Below are 21,736 nucleotides of genomic sequence, written 5' to 3' on the forward strand. Positions count from 1 at the left end.
GTCACGATCTCGCGGTCCGTGGGTTCGAGCCCCGCGTCGGGCTCTGGGCTGATGGCTCAGAGCCTGGAGCCTGTTTCCGATTCTGTGTCTCCCTCTCTCTCTGCCCCTCCCCCGTTCATGCTCTGTCTCTCTCTGTCCCAAAAATAAGTAAACGTTGAAAAAAAAAATTAAAAAAAAAATTCAGGGATAAGAAAACAATTATCATAAAAAAATGGGTCAAAGACCTGAACAGACACCTCCCCAAACAAGATATACAGATGGCAAACACACATTTGAAGATTCTCCACATCATATGTCATCAGGAACATGCATATTAAAATGAAATACTACTACAGCGCTATTGGAATGGCAGAATCTGGAATACAAACACTAAATGGTCAGGATGTAGAGCAGTAGGAACTCTTATTCATTGCTGATGGGAATTCAAAATGGTATAGCCGCTTTAGGAAACAGTTTGGAGGTTTCCCACAAAACTAAACATGTTCTTTCCATACAATGCACGTATCATACCTGTTAACATTTACCCAAAGGACTTGAAACTTGTCTCCATACAAAACCCTGCACTCTAAAAAAACAAAAACAAAAACAAAAACCCTGCACTCTATAATTTATAGTATCTTTATTCATAATTGCCAAAACTTGGAAGCAAACAAGATATTCTTCAGTAAGTAAATGAATAAATATACTGTGCCACATCCAGACACTGGAATATTAGTAAGTGCTAAAAAGAAATGAGCTATCAAGCCATGAAAAGATATGGAGGAATTTTAAATGCATATTACTAAGTGAAAGAAACCAATCTGAAAGGTTACATACTGGGTGATTGCAATTATGTGACATTTTGGAAAAGGCAAAACTTTGGAGACAGTAAAATATCAGATTGCCAGGGGTTAGGAGAGGGAAGAATGAATAGTTGGAGCACAGAAGATTGTTAAGACAGTGAAAATTCTTGGTGTGATAGTATAATGATGGATACCTGTCATTAAAAATTTTTCCAAACCCCAAGCATATACAACACTAAGGGTGAATCCTAAGGTAAACTCTGGCCCCTGGATGATTATGATGTGTCAGTGTGGATTCCTCACTTGTAACAACTGTACCACCAGTGGGAATGTTGATAATGGGAGGAGCTATGCATGTGCAGGGGTATATGGGATATCTGTACCCTTCTCTCAATTTTATTATGAACCTAAAATTCCTGTGATAAAAAAAAAAAAAGAAAGAAAAGAAGAAAGGGGCGGCTGGGTGGCTCAGTCACTTGAGCATCTGACTTCGGCGCAGGTCATGATTTCATGGTTCGTGGGTTTGAGCCCCGCATCGGGCTATGTGCTGACAGCTCAGAGCCTGGAGCCTGCTTTGGATTCCTTGTCTCCTTCTTCCTCTGGCCCTCCCCTGCTCGTGCTCAATCTCTCTCTGTCTCTCTGTCTCTCTCTCTCTCTCTCTCAAAAGTAAACATTAAAAATTAAAAAAAAAAAAAGAAAATTCAAAATACAAGGCAGCATAATGATTCATATAATGATTCAATAGAAAAAGTGCTGACTCAGGATCAGAAGACTACATCCTGGCTATGTTTAAATTATTAAAAATTACTAATCTTTAATATTTTGAAAAAGAGGAAGAAAAGTGCTGCAGTTTGGTAGAGAAAGCTGCTTTCCCAGGTTCTCCGGGAAACAGAGCTAAGATTGAGGCAGTTAAAGACAGGCAGCAAAATGCAGGGTATTTTATTGCACTAGCCACTGACTCATTTTAAGAACACAGACACATAACTGGTAGTTTGGCATCAGTCAGCCACATAGAGTATCTCCAGGCAGAAACTACATGGGAAAAGTCTTTGGAAGGAAAGAAAAAGGGTTATCTGTTGGCTGCCATTTTGCGGGTGGGCTTGTATTATCTGGACCTTTGACAACCAATGACACTAAGAGAACCTGAGAGAATGTCTGAAACAGTGGGAATCAAGAGTAGGTTTGGGAAGTTGGATGAGATTCAGCTAAGCAAATTGGAGTGCAAATCCTCAGGTATTTGAGGAAGAGCCTCTATCCAGGTTTTCATCCGGCAGTTCTGTGAAGGAGACACTCTTAAGAAATATTTGCAAATTATGAACATTTGTTTTCTCTCTGAGACTTATACAACGCTTTCATGAAAAGAATATTTGCGCTTTTTTCCTGAATGGCAGATAAACGAGAGACAAATAACATCTTCCATAAATTTTCTTGAATGTTCTCGTATACATTTCCTCTCGTTTAGAACTGACTCAATATTGTAAGTGTATTGTGCTTTACTGAGAATGATCTACATCATTTAGTAGAGAGGTAGATTTTTTCTCTCACCCATTCAATCATCTCTCGAGACAGCACTTCATTTTTATTCTATCTCATCTCTTTCTCTTTTTTGTTGTTTGTGTGGGTTTATCTCATTTTTCTTTCCTTTTTTCTTACTGCTCTGATGGTCATGGAAGGAATGATAAAATAGGGTTGCACTAAATCATTGATTAAATCTTTAAATTACCCTTGGCCAGAGGTGTAAGCTATTTCTTGTGTATAATTGCCATTAGAGCTATTTAAAGTTATTGACATAAAAAGATGCAAAGGAGAAACTTTATTCTGATTTAAATGAGCAAGCTTTGCTATTTACTTGTTTGTAGATCATGTCAGTCATTTTTTGTAGCTTGCTAAAATAAGGAATTTTTAAAAGATAGCTTATTAAATGACAGTGAAATTGGCATAGATATTATACCTTAACTATGATAATCAGGTGCTAAAATTATTAAAATGTAATATCAACATTTGATCTAAAATGGATTCCAGTGGGATATTTTACCTTAAACCTAAATTGTGTAGAGTTAGAATTTATACACACTTTCCTACTTCTTATCTAACTCATTTTAATCCAATCTATTTTACATTTTTGAGATATCAGTAAAATTAGTCCGTCAATTAAAATTTCATGGGTCTACGGTATTATCTTTAGATAGAACTGGAAGCAATACTCCAGTTAATAATTTAACTATAAAAATAGCAGTATTGCTCTAGTTTCAGCAATAAAAATTATAATTGTGCGATGTCCTAATTTCTTTTAGTTCATGAAATTTAGCTACTGCTAGCATTCTCCATCCTCAAACTTTGTGATGGGTGATGGCTGATATCAAACAAACAAAATAAGAGCCTTCTTCATTTTTATTCATGTGAGATCTATGTATATAGATTTGTTTTCTGTATGTAGGGTAACCAAAGGTTGAATATACATTAGATCCACTGTAGTCATAACTACATGTGAATGTGAATCTCTATTATATTTAGAAAGTGTAGGATGAATAGGTTATCACATGCAACCCAGGAAAGCAAGGATAAAAACATTCTACATTAGTCTTTCTGTAGTTCCTTGTAATGACACAAGAGTTGACATACATGTTTCAGGTAAAAGAGTCCCATGACTTCACTTGATTGGTAATTCATCTTCCTGGTATTTTGTTCACAATAACTCATCAAGAAGAAGTCAAAGGATATGAAATCTGCCAAATGGGTTGAATATTACTTTTGTTTTCTGTTTATGCCAGTAACATTGCTTGACAGTAGAAAGATTGAAATGTTGGATGTTCAGTCACTTTATATATAGTGTTCCTTCAACTTATCCATTAACCTTGAAATGTTTACCTATGTTGGTGGCACAGTTTTCCACATTTTCCATTTTCTCATGCCACTATAAAAATCTACCAATGTCACCTGACTGTCAGATACAGCTTGTAGTTCTGAATTTCTAACTTTTTAATGCACAGAATGCAATTAGAGGAATAGTGTGGTACATTACAAATGCCAACTATTAATTTTTCAAATGTTGAATAGTGATGATACATCTACACATGTAAATGTCTTTAAATTCTAATTTTCACAGAACATTTTAAATGCAAATGCCTTAGTTTGTGATTTAATCATCTGAATAGAGTACTAAGCTTTGGTAATATAGGAAAAGTTTTTTTCTTCTTTCTTTTTTCTTTCTTTAATGTTTATTTATTTTTGAGAGAGAGAGAGAGAGAGAGAGAAAGAGGGAGAGAGAGAGAGAGAGAGAGAGGGAGAGAGACAGAGAGAGAGAGAGAGAGACAGAGCCTGAGTGGGGAGGAGCAGAGCTAGAGAGGGAGACAGAATCTGAAGCAGGCTTCAGGCTCCAAGCTGTCAGCACAGAGCTGGACACGGGGCTTGAACTCACACAGCGAGATCCTGACCTGAGCTGAAGTTGGAGGCTTAACCAACTGAGCCATATAGGTGCCCCTAGGGAAAGTTTTTCTATTCGATTGTGTGAACAGTTTAAATATTCTAATTAAGTGAATATTTAAGAATAGAGACTTGGGAGGGGGAGGAAGGGTGTTTATTGCTAAAGTGTGAATTGATTATATTGAAAGTGTTAAGGAGGAAATATACATACAGTGTAAGTTGAGTATCAGAACATAATGCCAAATCCAACACAATCAGGGACTGATAACCATGTGTTAGTGAAAACCTCAAAATGTGCTGCTGAATCCAATCAGACAAAAGGATTTTAAGACATCAGGCATGAGTAAGAGTCAAAATGAGAATAAAAAATCCTAGGGGTACCTGGATGGCCCAATTGGTTAAACATTTGCCTCTCGGGGCGCCTGGGTGGCGCAGTCGGTTAAGTGTCCGACTTCAGCCAGGTCACGATCTCGCGGTCCGTGAGTTCGAGCCCCGCGTCAGGCTCTGGGCTGATGGCTCAGAGCCTGGAGCCTGTTTCCGATTCTGTGTCTCCCTCTCTCTCTGCCCCTCCCCTGTTCATGCTCTGGCTCTCTCTGTCCCAAAAATAAATAAACGTTGAAAAAAAATGAAAAAAAAAATTTGCCTCTTGATTTTGGCTCAGGTCATAATCTCATGGTTTGTGAGATCAAGCCCTGTGTCAGGCTCTGCTCTGACAGCATGGAGCCTGCTTGGGATTCTCTCTCTCCCTCTCTTTCTCTGCTCTGCTCCTACCAAGACAGGTATGTGCTCTCTCTCTCTCTCTCTCTCTCTCTCTCTCTCTCTTTCTTGCACTATAAACAAATATTTAAAGAAAAATTCCTAGTCTGAGTTGTGCAGTAGAGCAAAGGCAAAAGACTAGTATCAATGAAGAGTAAGCATGAGATTAATAGCTAGCATTTAATTAATTCAATTATCACAACAACCCTATTTTCCATCCCATAATAAAAATGAGAACATTGTGGATCAGAAAGAGTAGTTTGACAATTACACAGACAGGAGGTTGCGTGAATTCAGCGAAGCCTCTTAGGCAGTGAAACTTAATGCTGGGAACAGTCTTTCTGGCATTAGGCTCCTTTCAAAATGCCTGGCATACACCTCTCGAGTCTCTTTGTTCAAAGTGAAGTGTGACAAAAAACAATGTTGTCAGTGTTCATGGAGTTACAAAAGTGCCTATATTCTTTGGAACAATGAGAAACTGGTTCATTAAAAACCTACCTATTGCCTGCTAACTAGCAGTCAAGCATAGTGCTAGCATTTTCAATAGTTTCCATCACTTACTCCTCACAACTCTGACACAGATAATACCAATATCCCCAAGGTACAAGTGAGAAGCTGAGGACTTGGCATGTTGAGTAACTTGGCCATTTGTTACAAATGTTAAATCTTAGGGCCCAGATTCAGTAACAGCAGTTTGACGCTAAACTTCATGTTTGCTAATAACTTTGCTAATAATACCCTACTGCATAGGATGCCATAGAAAAGAAGAAAGAGAATTCTTAGTATTAGTATTGCCATCATTATTATCTCATGTTTATGTTTAACACTATCCCAATGTGGGAGATATCAAACTTGCCTTTAAGATTTCACAAAAATTTAGAACCCTGAGAAATATGCATATGGACCCTGAAGGTGAGATTAACAGTCTCCAATATTTAAAAAAAAAAAAAAGAATCTCCAATGTTAAAGATCATTCTATGCAAAGATATGTACATATATAAAATATGTAAACTGTTCAGGTTTGTGATCTTAGGAACTATACTACCAGTAAACTATGCTTTAGAAACTTGAAGTGAAAAAGCACCTGCTCATGTAGTTGCTTCCTGTTCTAATGAAAAAGAGAGATCGGAATCTTGGCCCTACAATACGTAGTGGGTAATTTCAGCAAATTACTGCTACTTTCCGTGTCTAAGTTTCCCCATCAGGAAACTTGGGGATGGTAACAATTGTGAGTCCCGTCTGACCTAAAGATTCAGCGATTTGGTATTTATTATACAATTGGTACAGGACCTGTGCAGAGTCAATTTGTAAATATAGTTCATAACCTCATTCAATTTTGACCACTGTGTTTAATCATAGAGATGTGTATCCTTGCTAATTAACACCCTACCCTAGTTCTCTATTTCTATTGTTAATATCTAACATTGAGTCTTGAACTCAATAGATATTAGTATTTGCTGAATACATTTAGAAGGAATAAAGTCTTAGCATTGCTCCATTTCTATTTGTATATTTAAATTGGTATTAGAGTTTCTTTGTTATTTCCCTTTATCTATTTCACCCACTCCCACTTGCCTCCCCTCTGGCACCCACCAGTTTGTTCTCTGTATTTAAGACTTTTTTTTTTTGTCTCTTTCTTTCTTTGTTTCACTTCTTAGATTCCACCTATGAGTGAAATCATATGGTATTTGTCTTACACTATATATTTCACTTAGTATTGTATCCTGAAGGTCCAGCCCTATTGTTGCAAATGGCGAGATCTCATTCTTTTTTTTTCTGGCTGAGTAATACTCCATTGAGTAATACATACCACACATTATTTATCCATTCTTCTATGGATGGATACTTGGGTTACTTCCCTATCTTGGCTATCAGAAGTAATGCTGTGGGGTGCCTGGGTGACTTGGTTAAGTGTCTGACTTTGGCTCAGGTCATAATCTCATGGTTCACATGTTCGAGCCTTGTGTTGGGCTCTGTGCTGACAGCTCAGAGCCTGGAGTCTGTTTCAGATCCTGTGTCTCCCTCACTCTCTGCCCCTCCCCTGCTCTTACCCTGTCTCTCTCTCTTTCTATTAACACACACACACACACACACACACTTTTTAAAAAAAGAAGTAATGCTGGAATAAATATAAGTGTGCATATATCTGTTTGAATTTGCGCTTTTTTTTTTCCTTTGGGTAAATACCTAGTAGAAGAATTACTGGGTCATATGATAATTATATTTTTAATTTCTTGAAGAACTTCCATATGGTTTTCCAAAGTGGCTGTACCACTCTGCATTCCCAGTAACAGTGCGAAGGTTTCTTTTTCTCACATCCTTACCAACACTTGTTTTTTCCCACCCTTGTTATTTCTTGTCTTTTTGATGTTAGCCATTAGGAACAGGTGTGAGGTGATATCTCATTGTGGTTTTGATTTATATTTCCCTGATGATTAGTGATGTTGAGCATCTTGTCATGTTTCTGTTGCCTCCTGTGTGTCTTCTTTGGAAAAAATGTTTATTCTGGTCCTCTGTTCATTTTTAAGTTGGATTATCTTTTTGTGGGAGGTGTTGAGTTGTATAACGTCTTTATATATGTTGGGTATTCACCACTTATTGGATTATATTTTTTGCAAATATCTTCTGCCATTCAGTAAGTTGATTTGTCATTTTGTTGATGGTTTCCTTTGCTGTGCAAAAGCTTTTTATTTTGGTCTAGTCAGTAGTCTAACTTTGCTTTTGTGTCTCTTTCCAGAGGAGACATATCTAAAAGAATATTTCTACGGCTGATATTTTCTTCTAGGAGTTTCATGGTTTTAGGTCTCACATTTAGGTCTTTAGTCCATTTTGAGTTTATTTTTGTGTATGGTGTAAGGAAGTGGTCTAGTTTCATTCTTTTGCATGTAGCCATCCAGTTTTCCCAACACCAGTTGTTGGAGACTGTCTTTTTCTCATTGCATATTCTTGCTTCTGTTGTCATGGATTAATTGAGCGTGTAATCGTGGGTTTGTTTCTGGACTCTCTATTCTGTCTGTAAATTACTAATGAATTTTCAGAAGCTGTGCCACATTAAATGATGCTCACATATTTTAAGTTATGCTTTTATTGTCTATTAGCAGTATAATTTCTACAGTAAGTCCTAATATGAATATAAATATATATATATATTATATAGTAAATCAATTTATTGCCTTATGCTTCCTTCTCTATAACTATATTCTCTTGGCTAATTATTCAAAAAATCTTTATTTTTATTACTAGAATATTTTATCACTTTTTTGATACTTAAGCGTACCTTACTTGTGGCTGTGTTTTGTTTTAAACACTAAAGATGCTTATATGAAATCAAGATAGAATATTTTAATGTATTTTATTAATATGTCTTTTGCAACCCTCCAGATACCATTTTAAACTACCTTCCAGAATATTCTAAAAGCAGAATAGAAAAATTCAAACTTTATCTTTCTCTATGAATATTACCAAAACCATGAATTAAAATGTTACAGTTAATTTTTATGGGTGCATTCTTCCTTATCTGAAAATGTCAAGTGTTAGTACAGTTTGATCTTAGTTGGGTCTTCTTTCTTTCTTTCTTTTAATCATTTCTGGTAAGCCATATTTTAATATGTAATAGAGCTGGAAATTCTCACTTTTCTTTACTATTTTTGGTTCAATTATTCTGTATAAAATTAGCGCTCTGATTATGTGGTTTGATTCCATCCATATTATCATAGATTAAGTTTTCTTACTGTATTTTAACTTCTTATTGTTTGAAAAAATTAGATAAGTTGAAAATATTCATACTATTTATTGTGTTATAAGATTTCCAGTTATAGTTAAATCTCTGTCTTTTTATATCTTAGATTGCTACTGAATGATTTTTTAATCATCTGTTTTTAATAAGTGATAAATCAGTGCAGTTACTAGTTTGGTTACTTTTATAAAATATCTAGATTTAACATTTTTTTATTTTTATACAGTTTTGCATATTGCTCTTATAAACAAAGTATGGTTTCTTAGAAATAAAGATAATCTTTACAGACTAAAGTTTAACTTATAATCGATTGATCACTGCTTCTCAAACTTTATTGTGGACCGATCAGTGAATATCTTGTTAAAATGCAAGGTTTGATTCAGGAGGTCCGGGATGAGACCAAATTTGAGAAGCAAACACAATATGACTCTTCTAAGGGCATCTAATGATGACTCAACAGGAATTTCTTGAACGCCATAATTAACAAGCAGAATGAGAAAAAAAAAAAACGTGGAGAATTTGTTTACTGCAACTTACTATGGATGCTTCTGGATAGAGGATGAGTGCTAGAGATAATTAGATATAACTTTCAATTCATTCTCTAATACTTAAGAGCTATTTAATTTTGGGCAGATAGTAATTTTTCCTAGTCTTCATTCTTATTCTTTCAAGCAGTCTAGGCTGTTGAGAAATATTGGTTCACTGATTAAGATTTCACAGAAACTTGGTTAAGCCTCCAACTTGGCTCAGGTCAAGTCAAGCCCTGAGTCGGGCTCTGTGCTGACAGCTCGGAGCCTGGAGCCTGCTTCAGATTTTGTGTCTCCCTTTCTCTCTGGTCCACCTCTACTCACACTCTTTCTCTCTCTCTCTCTCTCTCAAAAATAAATAAACATTAAAATAATATTAATAAAAAATATCTCAATAAAAATAATCAATTTCAATGATGACAATTTCAATTCAATTTAACAAACATTATTGAACATTTACCATGAGCCTGAAAAGGGTAGTGGACACAGGGTAATATTAAACCACTTTTTATATGAATTGTCCTTTTCTGAAAGCTATGTGAAAAATTATATGACATATAAACATTGGCATTTCTAGCTTGGAAATTTGGATGATGGCATTTAGATATCAGCATATATATATATTTTATATCACTTAAATTGTTTTATTGGCCAAAATTTAACATTGCTATGTTGTTGAAAAATCCTAGTTTTTCCTAAATACTAGAAGTAAGTGATGTACTCAAATGCTTCTCACACTGACCTCTCCTAATTAAATCAGACACAGAGTTATATTTGGCCAGGAGTGTGCTGCATAGTAGAATAGATTTACCACTATGTCATTAATGGTATGATTCCATTGTTAGTGTAAACTGTGATCAAGAAATCTAGACATTTCAGAAAATAAATGAGATATCAAATGTCTGCTGTTGGGAAGCACTCCAAGATAATGACTTAAACAAAAATCTGATTATATGCCGTGGAACGTTCTAAACCCAGAAGTGGCCCCTGCTACCCACTTGATGGCAGAATGTGGAACACATCACTAATAATAAACCTGACATCAGAATCTGGCTTCCTAAAAATTGTAGTTGGCTGATATTCTCTAGGTTTCAAAGTGGACAGTTAATTATATTAGCTACATTTTGTGTGATACACATATTAGACACAATGATAGGTTTGCAATTAAACAAATACTGTTTGGTATTTTTTATAGATACGGCATGCTTGCCAATGGTCATGTCTGTATTTCTTTTAAAATTATTGTTGTTACAAATTAGCCTTCATCACTTATTTTTGTACAACCCTGGCTACCTACTAATGTTTTAAGAGCTATCTTTTTAAGTTGTTTAAATTTAAGACATAAAATTGGTCACATGCTTTAATTTTTCTCGTTTTTTTCTGCTTATTAAAATATTTGATGGTGATTCTGTCAAGAGACCAATCTTGGGGTTTCCCTGATTACAACAGTGGTCTGATATTTGCTTTTGATTATTTCTGAGTTTCAGAGAAAACTTAAGAATCATTTTATGAAAGATTAGAGCTTCTTAAACTGCTGTCCCTTCATAATGTACTGTATGATGGCATGTGTTTTAGGACCATTTAGTTCAGTCTGATTCATGAAGACTTCATTATTTTTATGCTCTTACCTTTTTCTATGGGACAGCTGCATAGCAGGGTAAGCCTGTGCCCTTTGGCTTTGGAACCATGTCGATGGTTCCTCCAACTCACTAGTTGTGGCAAATACTGTCATTGAGAACTCCATTATTTGGTGACTGAAAGTGCTAAACAAGAACTGGTTTATAAAACCACAACTAAACAATATGAAAATTAGCTTGCATTTCTCTAACATCAGGTTCAATTTTCACCAGGGAGGTGACTTCTCAAAATGTTCAGTGAATTTGTTATTAATCAAGCAAATGGGCATTGTAGTATCAAGTATCCATTTTATTTTTAATAGGCATCAAAATCAACAGTGATAATTCAAGTGATAGTATAATTAACAACACTGTGTCAGACTAAAAGCAAATGTCATTTATTCTACTTTGGAGATTCAGAGATGCTCACAGGCAAGAATAGAATAAAGGAAAGGAATATGTCCGTGGTTTTAGTAATGTTTTAAAATGAAAGTAAATGCTTAAGACTTAGTTTTAAGTGCCTTACTTCTGTTAATTTTGCATTTTATTTTTAGAGTGTTTCTCTCAGAGGATGGCAGCCTCAAGATATATAATGTTACCAGGTCAGATGCCGGATCATACACTTGCACAGCTACAAATCAGTTTGGCATCGCAAAGAACACTGGCAGCCTAGTCATAAAAGGTATTTTATTATCTTCATTTGTGCTTGATGAACATTGGAGATATGTATGCATATCACAGTCTCTATCATAGTGTCAAACCTGTATCATAGTGTATATGTAAAATATTTGATTTCACAATTTATTTAAGAGTCGTGTTCTCATATTCATTAATAGTATGTTTACGTTGCCAGTGGGATACGTGGTAGATGTGAATACTTTGGCAGTTGAAATGCTGTCAGTGAGTAATTAGACAGAATTAACAACTGCACCTAAAACATTTGAATTTTCATAAATGCCTTATTGTAGGAAGCTATGGACATTTTGATAAAGTCAGTTGATAATATTTTTCTTGGTTCACTTTCCTTCAGAAGCTCTCATTTTACGTGGAATTTTTACCTGGATATATGATTGCCAAGTACATAACCAGTTCATTTATTTATATAACTCTAGGTGTAGAGCTGGTGAAATGCAGACTCTCTTGCATACACTTTATAAGTAGTTTGTTTCAAAGAGAATGAAATTAAAATATCTGTGTCTGTAAAAGTCATTATTATATTCCCAACACAGTTAACATATAAGCTCACTTAATTTGTGATGAGAAAACTGCATTCTCCATTCTTCAGACTTTGAAGCCACTGTCAATCCAAATGTACCTCCATATATCACCGAGGGACATAATTAGTATTCAAGTATCTATTCCCCATCTTTGCCACTTTACTTTGTTGAATCTCAGTTCATAAAACTCGTATGTTTACTGGAAGCTATGTCACTTTTATAATTTCCTTGCCTCCTGGATGATTAAAATGACTGTCTTAAGAAAGTAGTTTGAGCAGCTAATTAAGCCCAAATAATTACATTCAGCAATTGGTGCTCTGTCATCATTTCTATTAAAAATAAATATATTAAATTAAAAGTAGTTAGCTACTACACTTCAACTATCCCTTAAAATGTCTCAAGGAAAAAAAATACCTACCTTTATCCCTGGAAGATATTTCTGCCAACATTGTCTTAAGCATATTACATTATACTTGCTGACAATTGTCTGAAACACTCAGGGGAAATGTGATTGATGTAACTTGTGTCAAAATCTAACCAGTGTCACATGTTTTTAAAAACTTGACTTCCTTAAGATTGTATTGTCATCAGGTTTTTAAGACAGAGATGGACTTCACATTTCAAGGACTATGCTATCGCTCTATCTAATGATAGGATATCTCTCCAGGAAATATTTGGTAATAATAATTTACTGAAATGTATAAATGCTTTATGTTTAAAGAAATGATATGTCCATTAAGGGAAAAAAGAGGAGATTCATTACCCTGTTTCAAATTAAGAAGTTGTACATGGTATACATTCATTTTATCACAGTAGAAGGTTAAGATATGGTAGAGGGCAACATCATAGTTAATTTTCCCAAATATGGAGAAATCCAGAGGGAATTCAGATGTAAAATGTAAATGATACAGGATATGAGCAGTAGAAATGTAGTTTCTCAGTGAAAGTTTCCGTAGAACACTGGTGATCCATGAGGTAGACCAATGGTTTTGCTTCTACAATACAGTGATCGCGAACCCTTCATCTCAGAGAATAAGGGGCGGGAGGGAAGCTAATGGATATATTGGACTGAATGAATAGTTTCTCTTCATCACATTTCAAACATTTGGCATCATGACGCTGTCCTTGAGTGCTGAGTGGGAGAACAGTAAAAGGAGCGGACTCAGGTAAATTTGAGGAACTCTGGGGCATCTGAACTGTGCTTACTTCTCAAGGGAGCATTTGGGTATTTCACATATGTAACAGCCATGTTTTTTGCTAGATAGGTTCCAAGTTCTTAGGATACAAACAACTTCTTCTGTAATTTGGAACAGTCCATTAAATACACCATAATCCCCAAGTATTCTACTCTCTGTACAAGGGAGAAATTAAATAAGGTTGCTCAGTTTAAAACAAAACAAAATACAGAAACTTTACTTAGTTTTGTTTGTTTCTAGTGTTCTTTTGCTGGGTCTCTTGGAACAAAAATGATCCTAGTCTGCATTCCTGGTCACCTTAATTTTTTTGCATTCTTCCTTCCTCAGTAGCATTTTTCATTTTCTTACATACTCTATAATTCACTTATTTGTTATGTCTGTGGTCCTCTCTCCATCTTTCCTTCCTTTAGAAAGAAGCATAAAGAAGGCAGGAATGTCCTGGGAATTGTATGTGTTCAATAGATAATTATCTATTAAGTGAAATGATTTTATCTTACACTCTTTCATTCTTAGATAATTTCCATTCTGACTCCCTTGCTCTAAAATATGAAAACTTTCTGTTTTTTAGGGGTAAAGCTTAGGATACTTTGCAATAAAGAGCATCAAAGGGAAATAATGAACTACTAAGTGCTTTCACTTTCCCTATTTTAGGGTTTGTAGTCATGTATTTCTAATACATAGAGAACTCCTTGCTCTTCACTGGGGAGCAAGTGTGGGGCTATGTGAAAATCCTACAACTTCATGGAGAGAACTCACTATTCCAGTATTTTCAGCACAAAGAAGAGAATCATCTACATATGCAAAAAAACATATATCAACATGCATGAATATCAAGTAATGTTCACTCATTTGTATCTAATAATTAGAAGGAAATTGTGTTTGTTATTTTTAACCTTCATGAAATACCCACATTATGTTTTAAGGGGAATCTATTTGCTTTCTTGCCATGGACAAGAACCACACACAAAGAAACACATACATACATAGTAACACAAATACATACATTTAAAAGTAACTACATAAACACAAAATGTATACAGTACAAATAAAAGCATCTTTAGAAATTTTTATTTTTTTATTGATCTGTATTGTATACTTTTTATTACACTATGGGATTGCTATGTAAATACAGGTCTAAGATAAGTCTGTCATTAGCATATCCTCTCATTCTCTTTCAAGTGGGAATGTTCAAGTTATTACTGACAAAAAATTATTATTTTACAACATATAAATTTGAAGCTTTAATCTGAGAAAGAACGGTAGTATTATGCATTGATTCAACCATTTTCTTGACTATTGAGGGTAGTCATCTGATTGTTTAAGATGATTTGAGATTTGTGTGTATGTGTGTGTTTGTATTTTCTAGTCTGTAATGTTCATCTGATTGTCATTACAGAGTCAAATATAATTTTATTTCTCACACCAAAATCAGCATATAGTGACCTTCCTGGTAATAGGGTGGTAAGGAGCAAATGAGAAATTTCAGCAAAGCTGATAAAACAATCATCTCTCTTTGAATTTACTTATCAGCCTCAGTCATGCAAGAAATGTTGTTGTTAGATAACATGTAAAAAGATAATAGTTACAAGAGTAAGATATTTTCCAGCTTAGTTTTTTAGCTGATATGGCTTATCTGTGTTAAGAGGATTCTGAAGTTATCTGCACTGTATGTCAGAGATTTCTCTTTCACTCATGCAGCAGGATAAAGCAATTTTCCATTCAAACATTGGGAGTGTAATTAGCAGCAGCCTCACCAGAGCCTCAGAAGTTGCCCAGTGTAATCTGAGGACATGTTCCATAGGCACAAACAGGAAATCAAAAAGAGAGAGATAGTGTTTAAGTGCTTTCGTTTTGGAGGAGTTGGATTAAAATGACAGTGTATACATACACTAAGAGGTATATGAAGATCACATAAAACAGGAAATTATTTGATCTGGCATTTGAAAAATTATTAAAAAGCAGGGTAACAGCAGGCTATAAAAATGATCTTGTTTGCAGGCAACATTTGTTTTTGTTTCCCCACTGGAGAAGTTTTGGATGTTCAATTATAGGCCTCATTGCTTTAGCATTATTTTCAACTGAAATGTCGGAACTTGGAAAAGCATATCTAATGTGCAAATTAAGTTTATTGCTGCTCATTTAGTTGTTTATTCTTTGTGATAGAAGTCTTTATTATACCAGCATAGAGAATGGCCTATCCATTTTCTCCAGCGGAATGATGGTGTGCACCATTATGGTTCTACATTTACTAAGAGAAATACCAAGATCAGTAGATAATTGGAGGCTTTGTGGCTTTAAAAGGTAGTTTAAAGGATTTCAGGTATTGAGCCCAGCTTTATTGAGAAGCTCAGCTTTATTGAGTAAACCAAAAGTACAATTTCACCGAAATGACAAGGGACGCTGGAATATCTGTCATATTTTAGTGGCTAAAAGCACCACTGCAGAGAAGTCTCCCAGTACTGCTAATATTTTCCTCAGAATGTTTAAAAATGATTAGTGGAAGCATTTTTCAGGTTAAAAAAAATAGTGAATTTGTACACTGGCTAGGAATTTTCTTTCCCCCACCAATATTGAAAATACTTCTGAGTGAATTCTTGACACTTGAATTCCATAATCTGTGCAAGTAGAAATGCAAACAAACAACCCCCCCCCCAAAAAAAACCATCTGTTTAAGCAAATACAATATCAGTGTTATTTTAGTCTTTGTAACAGTTCACTCCACAGTCTTGTAAAAATGTAGTACATATCACTCAGATAAAATAGTAAGCCGCTATTTTTCAAAATATATATTGTATAATATACAATGTGAAGGACAGATATTAATGAATTACAGGTTTGCTCCTTTGGTTTGTTTTTACTCTTCAAGATATTTTCCCCTGAACAAATTGAATCAAAACTGGTTAATGTTTTTTTTTTTTTGTTTTGTTTTGTTTATTCTTAATAAAAATAAGGAGCAGATAGCTAGTCTTTTAAGCAAAGTGAAGGAAACCAGACAGATGAGTATAGACCACTCCTCAAGGAATTGAAAAGCACAGACTTTGGAATTAGATGAACTAGCTTTATTACTAACTAGCTTTATTACTGACATCTTGAAGACTTTGTTTTTATAGTTATTGGTGTTGTATTCTTTATTCCACTTTTTATTAGCCACCATTTATCAAATACATACTGTGTTCCCGGCACTGTGATAGGTGCTTTATGAACATCATCTCAGTGATCCCTGAGAACACTGGGAAGCCAATATTTATTATCTCTTTTACACAAGGGGAGACTGAAGCATAGATTACTAAAACTACTTGACCATGACCCCTGTCTTAGTAAGTGGCAGAACTTTTTTCCTTCTTCTGTTTTATCTTCCAGTAACTTTATGTAATAATAACTACCTGAGACACATGCAGTTTCACATGGCATTGTTTAGAGTGCCCCGAAAAGGAAAATAGAGTAACCTGCAAAGATTAGTCCTTTCCCTAAATACTTCAGCTCTCACTTGTTAGAGTTCGGTATCTATTTATATGCTCTTATCCATTGGAGATGAACTTTACATAGAATGAAATATGCAAATCATAAGTGTGTTTGCTGAATTTTGGCAAATGCATAATCAGTATATCCCAAACTCTACTAAATATAGAACATTAACATCACCCTATAGAACTTTCCCTTATGCCCCATCTTAATCCTTTAATTCCTGCTCCCACCCTACTTGTAGAAGCAACCATTGTTAGGATTCTTTTCTGCCACTGACTTCACACAGATGCCATCATACAATATATATATGCTTTGGCATCTGGCTTCCTTCACTTGTCTTAAACCACTAGGTATCTGCTTTCTGATTTTATTAAAAATGAACAACACAGGGGTGCCTGGGTGACTCAGTCAGCTGAGCATCTGACTGTTGGTTTTAGCTCAGGTCATGATCCCAGGGTCCTGGGATCAAGCCCCATATGGGGCTCCATGCTGAACAGGGAGCCTGCTTAAGATTCTCTGTCTCCACTCATGTGCACTTTCTCTCTCTCTCAAAAGTATATCTTTATCTATCCATCTATATATATATTTATATATATAGATGGATAGATATAGATGTATACATACATACATAAAAAGAACAAAACTTTTACCAAGAGTAGGTGTAGTCTGTGCAGTAGAAAAATATCTTGAACTGTAAGTGTTTTTGTCTTCAATCTCCTTTCCCAACGTGTACACATGTGTGTCCTGAGTATTTTGTTAGGAAGTAGAAGTTCATTGGTATGTCCTTGATTCCGGCCTGATGCTAAAAGAAACTATTATACTTCTCTGTTGCTCAAGTCATCTCTTTCTAAAGTGGAACAGTGGTCACTTATGTTCTGGTGCCATTTTTTAGGAATAATGTGCTTCATTAGGATGGAAAAGACCCTCAGGTGCAAGTTCTGTCTTCATTGTCTGGATCCTGAATACTCAAGGAAGCAGTTGGCAGATTCTTTCTAGCCTAAGTGAGGGATGGTGCTGGAGGAGGGTGGTGGTGAAAGGGAAAAAAGTAGTCAGATGAATACAATTCACCCTGATTCGCATCTTCTAGCTTTTATTGTCTCGTTTTGCCTCCCCCACCTCAAGATAAATGTCCAGAAGAAAACATCCCCTTGCTACTAGATTCTGTCGCCAAACAAAATAAAATTTCCTAATTCCGTTTCCTATAAAACTACAGCGTTCTTCCACCTGATGTTTTATTACAGCCTAGAACAGAGTTACAGTTGGAGGACTGAGTGAATGTTATCTATTTATAAGAAATATAAATGTGATGCCAAAAATAGTCATTGCCTATTACATAGTAACAGCCTCGAAACTGAGTAGTTGGTGTATCTAATTCATTAAGCATACTCTACTGTGCATGTTCTTTTTAAATAGATGTCAGACTCTATTCTGATTACTTGTTGATATAAAAGATCTGTGTTTACATTTTACATTATTACTTGCTAGGAAATTTTTCAGTGTTACCTTGCATGATATTTAGACATGTTTTCTCGTTGAGACAACTCGAATTTTAGACATTTACTTTCTCTGGACTGTTCTTTCTTTTCTTCTGGGATTTTGGAAGGCTTTTCATATTTGTTCTACATCATTTAAATATTGAGGTGAAAGATAAATGGGTGATAGTACCTGCAGGTAAACTGGAATATATTGACCACGGTTACTTTATACATTGAAATTAAGCTATTACACTGCCTATGGTAGAATATACCAAGTGCTGTGTGTCTTTTTTAATCTGTGAAAAATTATCTGTCTGAGCGGATAAAACTTGTTCTTGACTAAACTTACCAGCCTTATGCAAGCAGACATAAGAAGAGGAAAAGTACATTATAACAGATGAAAAATTCCTCCATTTCTGGCTTGCTAGAGGAAGAAAATTAAAGACTCTATCATACTGATTTCCTTGTTTGTTTGTTATCTCTCTACAGGGTTTATTTCAGAGATTAGCTTTGAATTTCCTGTATTTGCTTTCCCTAGAGTTAGTAATTTTCTTGTTTTGTTTGTTTGCTTCATTTTCTATGGACTTGCCAATTACTCATTTCTCAATTCTATTTCAGTTGTCTCCCTTAAAAAAATCAACCTGACCTTGTGTTTGGGAGCCCTGTTGCCTAAGCATCATGCCTTTCTCAACATGCTCCCTCATTTTGGTCTAATGCATCTTCCAGTGGATTTTTGAGAAAGAATTCAAGAGGAATGCCAATTTTGGAGATCCTTCTTGTTTGAAAATGTATTCATTCTATGCTTACATTTGCTTGATGGCTTAGTTGGAAATAGAATTCTAGATTGGAATTCATTATCCTTGGCAATTTGGAGATGTTAGTCTGCTCTGGGAGCTGAAACCATTTTGATTTCTGAACTGTGTTGTGTGTGACATCTTTTTTATATCTCTGTCTGTCTCTCTGTTGGTTTTTCCCAGCATGCCACAATTGCATGATGATGTGCGGTGGTGCATGTCTATTTCCGGCCTTTACATGGGGCATTTGGTACACTTTGTCATCCTGAAAACCCGCACCCTTCTTCCTGGAATATCTTCCTGAATAATTTATTAATTTATTCCATTTCTTCTTCTATAATCCGTATTATTGAAGAAGTTAGATTACATAAACTTGTACTCTAGTTTATGTGTGTGCAAGTATGTATATATGTATGTATCTGTGTGTGTAGTTTATTATATTTTACATATTTATATAGATTTAGATAGTAGATGTAGTTTTTATGCATGTATATATGAACTATGTATTTTATTTCTCTTAGTATCCATTTTGTATCTTTTTTGTTTTATCTTCTGGGAAATTTTCTCTACTCTGTCTTTCAGACCTTTTATTGAATTTTTGTTTTTGCTATTTTTTTTCAAATCTCTAAGTGTCCTTTATTTTCTGACTGTTCCTTTATATAATACCTTGCATTTTTTCTCTCTGTGTCTAAAAATATTGCTCATAAAAGTATTGCTCAGTTTTTCTTTTATCTAGCTTGTTTTACCTGCATGACCTCCGTGGTCCCAAATTCCTTTCTTCTCTTTGTCTTGATCCTCACCCTTTACTAAGAGGTGTACCGAGATACTTTGTGAATCTTAGTTGTCTGCTCATATTTAAGAATGGAATACTAAAAATCTTATAGAAAGCTCTGACCAAGTTGCTGGACTTCACACTAGGAAGATCTGGCTGGGATATATCCTTGGGAAACTCTTAAAGACACTATGTTTAGGTGTTTTCTCTTAGGTTTATCAGATGCCTAGGACAACTGTCCCCCACTTCTAATCCCACATTCATGCCTAGAGAGCAGAGGGGCAGCATACAGCACCCTCAGAGCTAAATGATGTTATAAGACATGGATCTCAGCAGTTACTATGTACATGTTCCTTAATTTCCCTGTTTTTAGTCAGAGTCCCCATCTTCAACTATGCTCATACCCAGCAGTTCAGAGACCCTCTATTTCATATCCTCTCTGGAGAATAATTTTGCCAGTCTTCTGCTGAGACTGGAAAACACTGTAGAAATCATATAGCTTTCTATTCATAAAATGCAAAAGGGGGGTTGACACATTCAATAAATTTTCTTCTCAGCCTTCTTCACGGCCAGCATAGGATTGATATTTATGGTATATCAGTTAGAAATCGTTTCATTTCATTACCATTTCTCAAATTTTGTTTCTCCTTTTGACCCCTGTTTTGGTGGCTTTATCTTTGAAAAAATTTCTTTGGGTTTTATTTATTAAATTTTTTTAAAGAACTGAAAATAAACACTGTGTTTAATCAATTACCTTCATCAGGATATTATATATCTTATTTTTTATAATGATACTATTTTTCTCTACCAACATTTACAAAAAGCCAAGCTTTAGTTATTTCTTGCTTAAATAAAATTTATCAAGAAATCAATAAAGCAGAGTTTGGATGGGTCAGGAACTCAAATCTTCCACTTGTATTCTAGATATGATTCCCTCTTGTGTTCAGGGACATCAATCTACCAATTTTCTTTCTCCCTATCACTCTGTCTCTGTCTCTTTCTCTACCACATTCTTTCTCCTTCATCTCTGTTATTTGTGTAACGCATCATCCCCACCAAATACTTTTGTATTATTATTCTCATAATTTAAATAAAAGACCTCTTCTGACCCTGCTTCCCTTCCAGCTACTGCCATATTTGACTATTCTCCTTTATATCAAAAGTTATCTATATGAGCTTGTTTTTTCCAAACCTTCTGGTCAACTTTGCTTTAAATCAATGCCGCCAGCCTTTTCCCCCTACCATTTCATCAACACTGCCCTTAACAAGGTGACTAGTAACCTCCACGTTATTAAATACTGTAGTCAGTCCCAGTCCTCATTTACTTAACCTATCAGACTATTGATCACATCCTTCTTGAAATACATTCCTCACTTGGCTGCCTGCACATTGCATTTGTCAGGTTTTCCTTTTACATCTTAAGTCACTTCTTTTTTGTTTCCTGTGCTGTTTTGTTTTTTTTTTCAGTTTTACTATTTCCTAAATTTGGGGTATGCCAGCGATTTTTCCTTGCATTTATTCTCTGCTATATCTACTCCCACTTATTTGGTGTCTTATTCTGTCCTCTTACATTAAACACCAAACATAAGCAAATTCCAAATTGATATACCACGTTCACATTTCTACCTCAATCCAACGTGCTAACATTGGCCTCCTAACTCTTACTCCCAAAACTTGCTCCTATTTAGGTCTTTCCCTCTGTATTCAGAACAGTCTGTACTGACAGTTGCCACTCCAAATCTTTGTAGTCATATTTGACACCTTGCTTTCTTTCAAACCCCATATCCAGTTGTCCAACAAATGGCATTAGCATCTGTATATGTACAGAATCTAACTACTTCTCACCACTGCAATTACCAAACTGTAACTACTACCATCCTTTTTCCAGTGCATTGCTATAGCACAGAGGTGCTTAACCAAGCTGGTTTTGCCTCCGAGACCTCCAAGGAGACCTTTGGCAATGTGTGGAGGATGCTG

General features: G+C 35.3%; 1 protein-coding gene across 1 annotated transcript in view; it reads left to right on the forward strand.

Moving 5' to 3' along the window:
• The window catches only part of LOC122487448 (contactin-6-like), a 295,894-nt gene that overhangs the window by 230,522 nt on the left and 43,636 nt on the right, over positions 1 to 21,736 (forward strand). Inside the window, 1 exon segment of the mRNA XM_043587958.1 lies at positions 11,395 to 11,522. Within this exon segment, the coding sequence (XP_043443893.1) occupies positions 11,395 to 11,522 (128 nt within the window).

Source organism: Prionailurus bengalensis, chromosome A2 (assembly GCF_016509475.1).
Source record: "Prionailurus bengalensis isolate Pbe53 chromosome A2, Fcat_Pben_1.1_paternal_pri, whole genome shotgun sequence".
In the NCBI taxonomy this organism is placed as follows: Eukaryota; Metazoa; Chordata; class Mammalia; order Carnivora; family Felidae; genus Prionailurus; species Prionailurus bengalensis.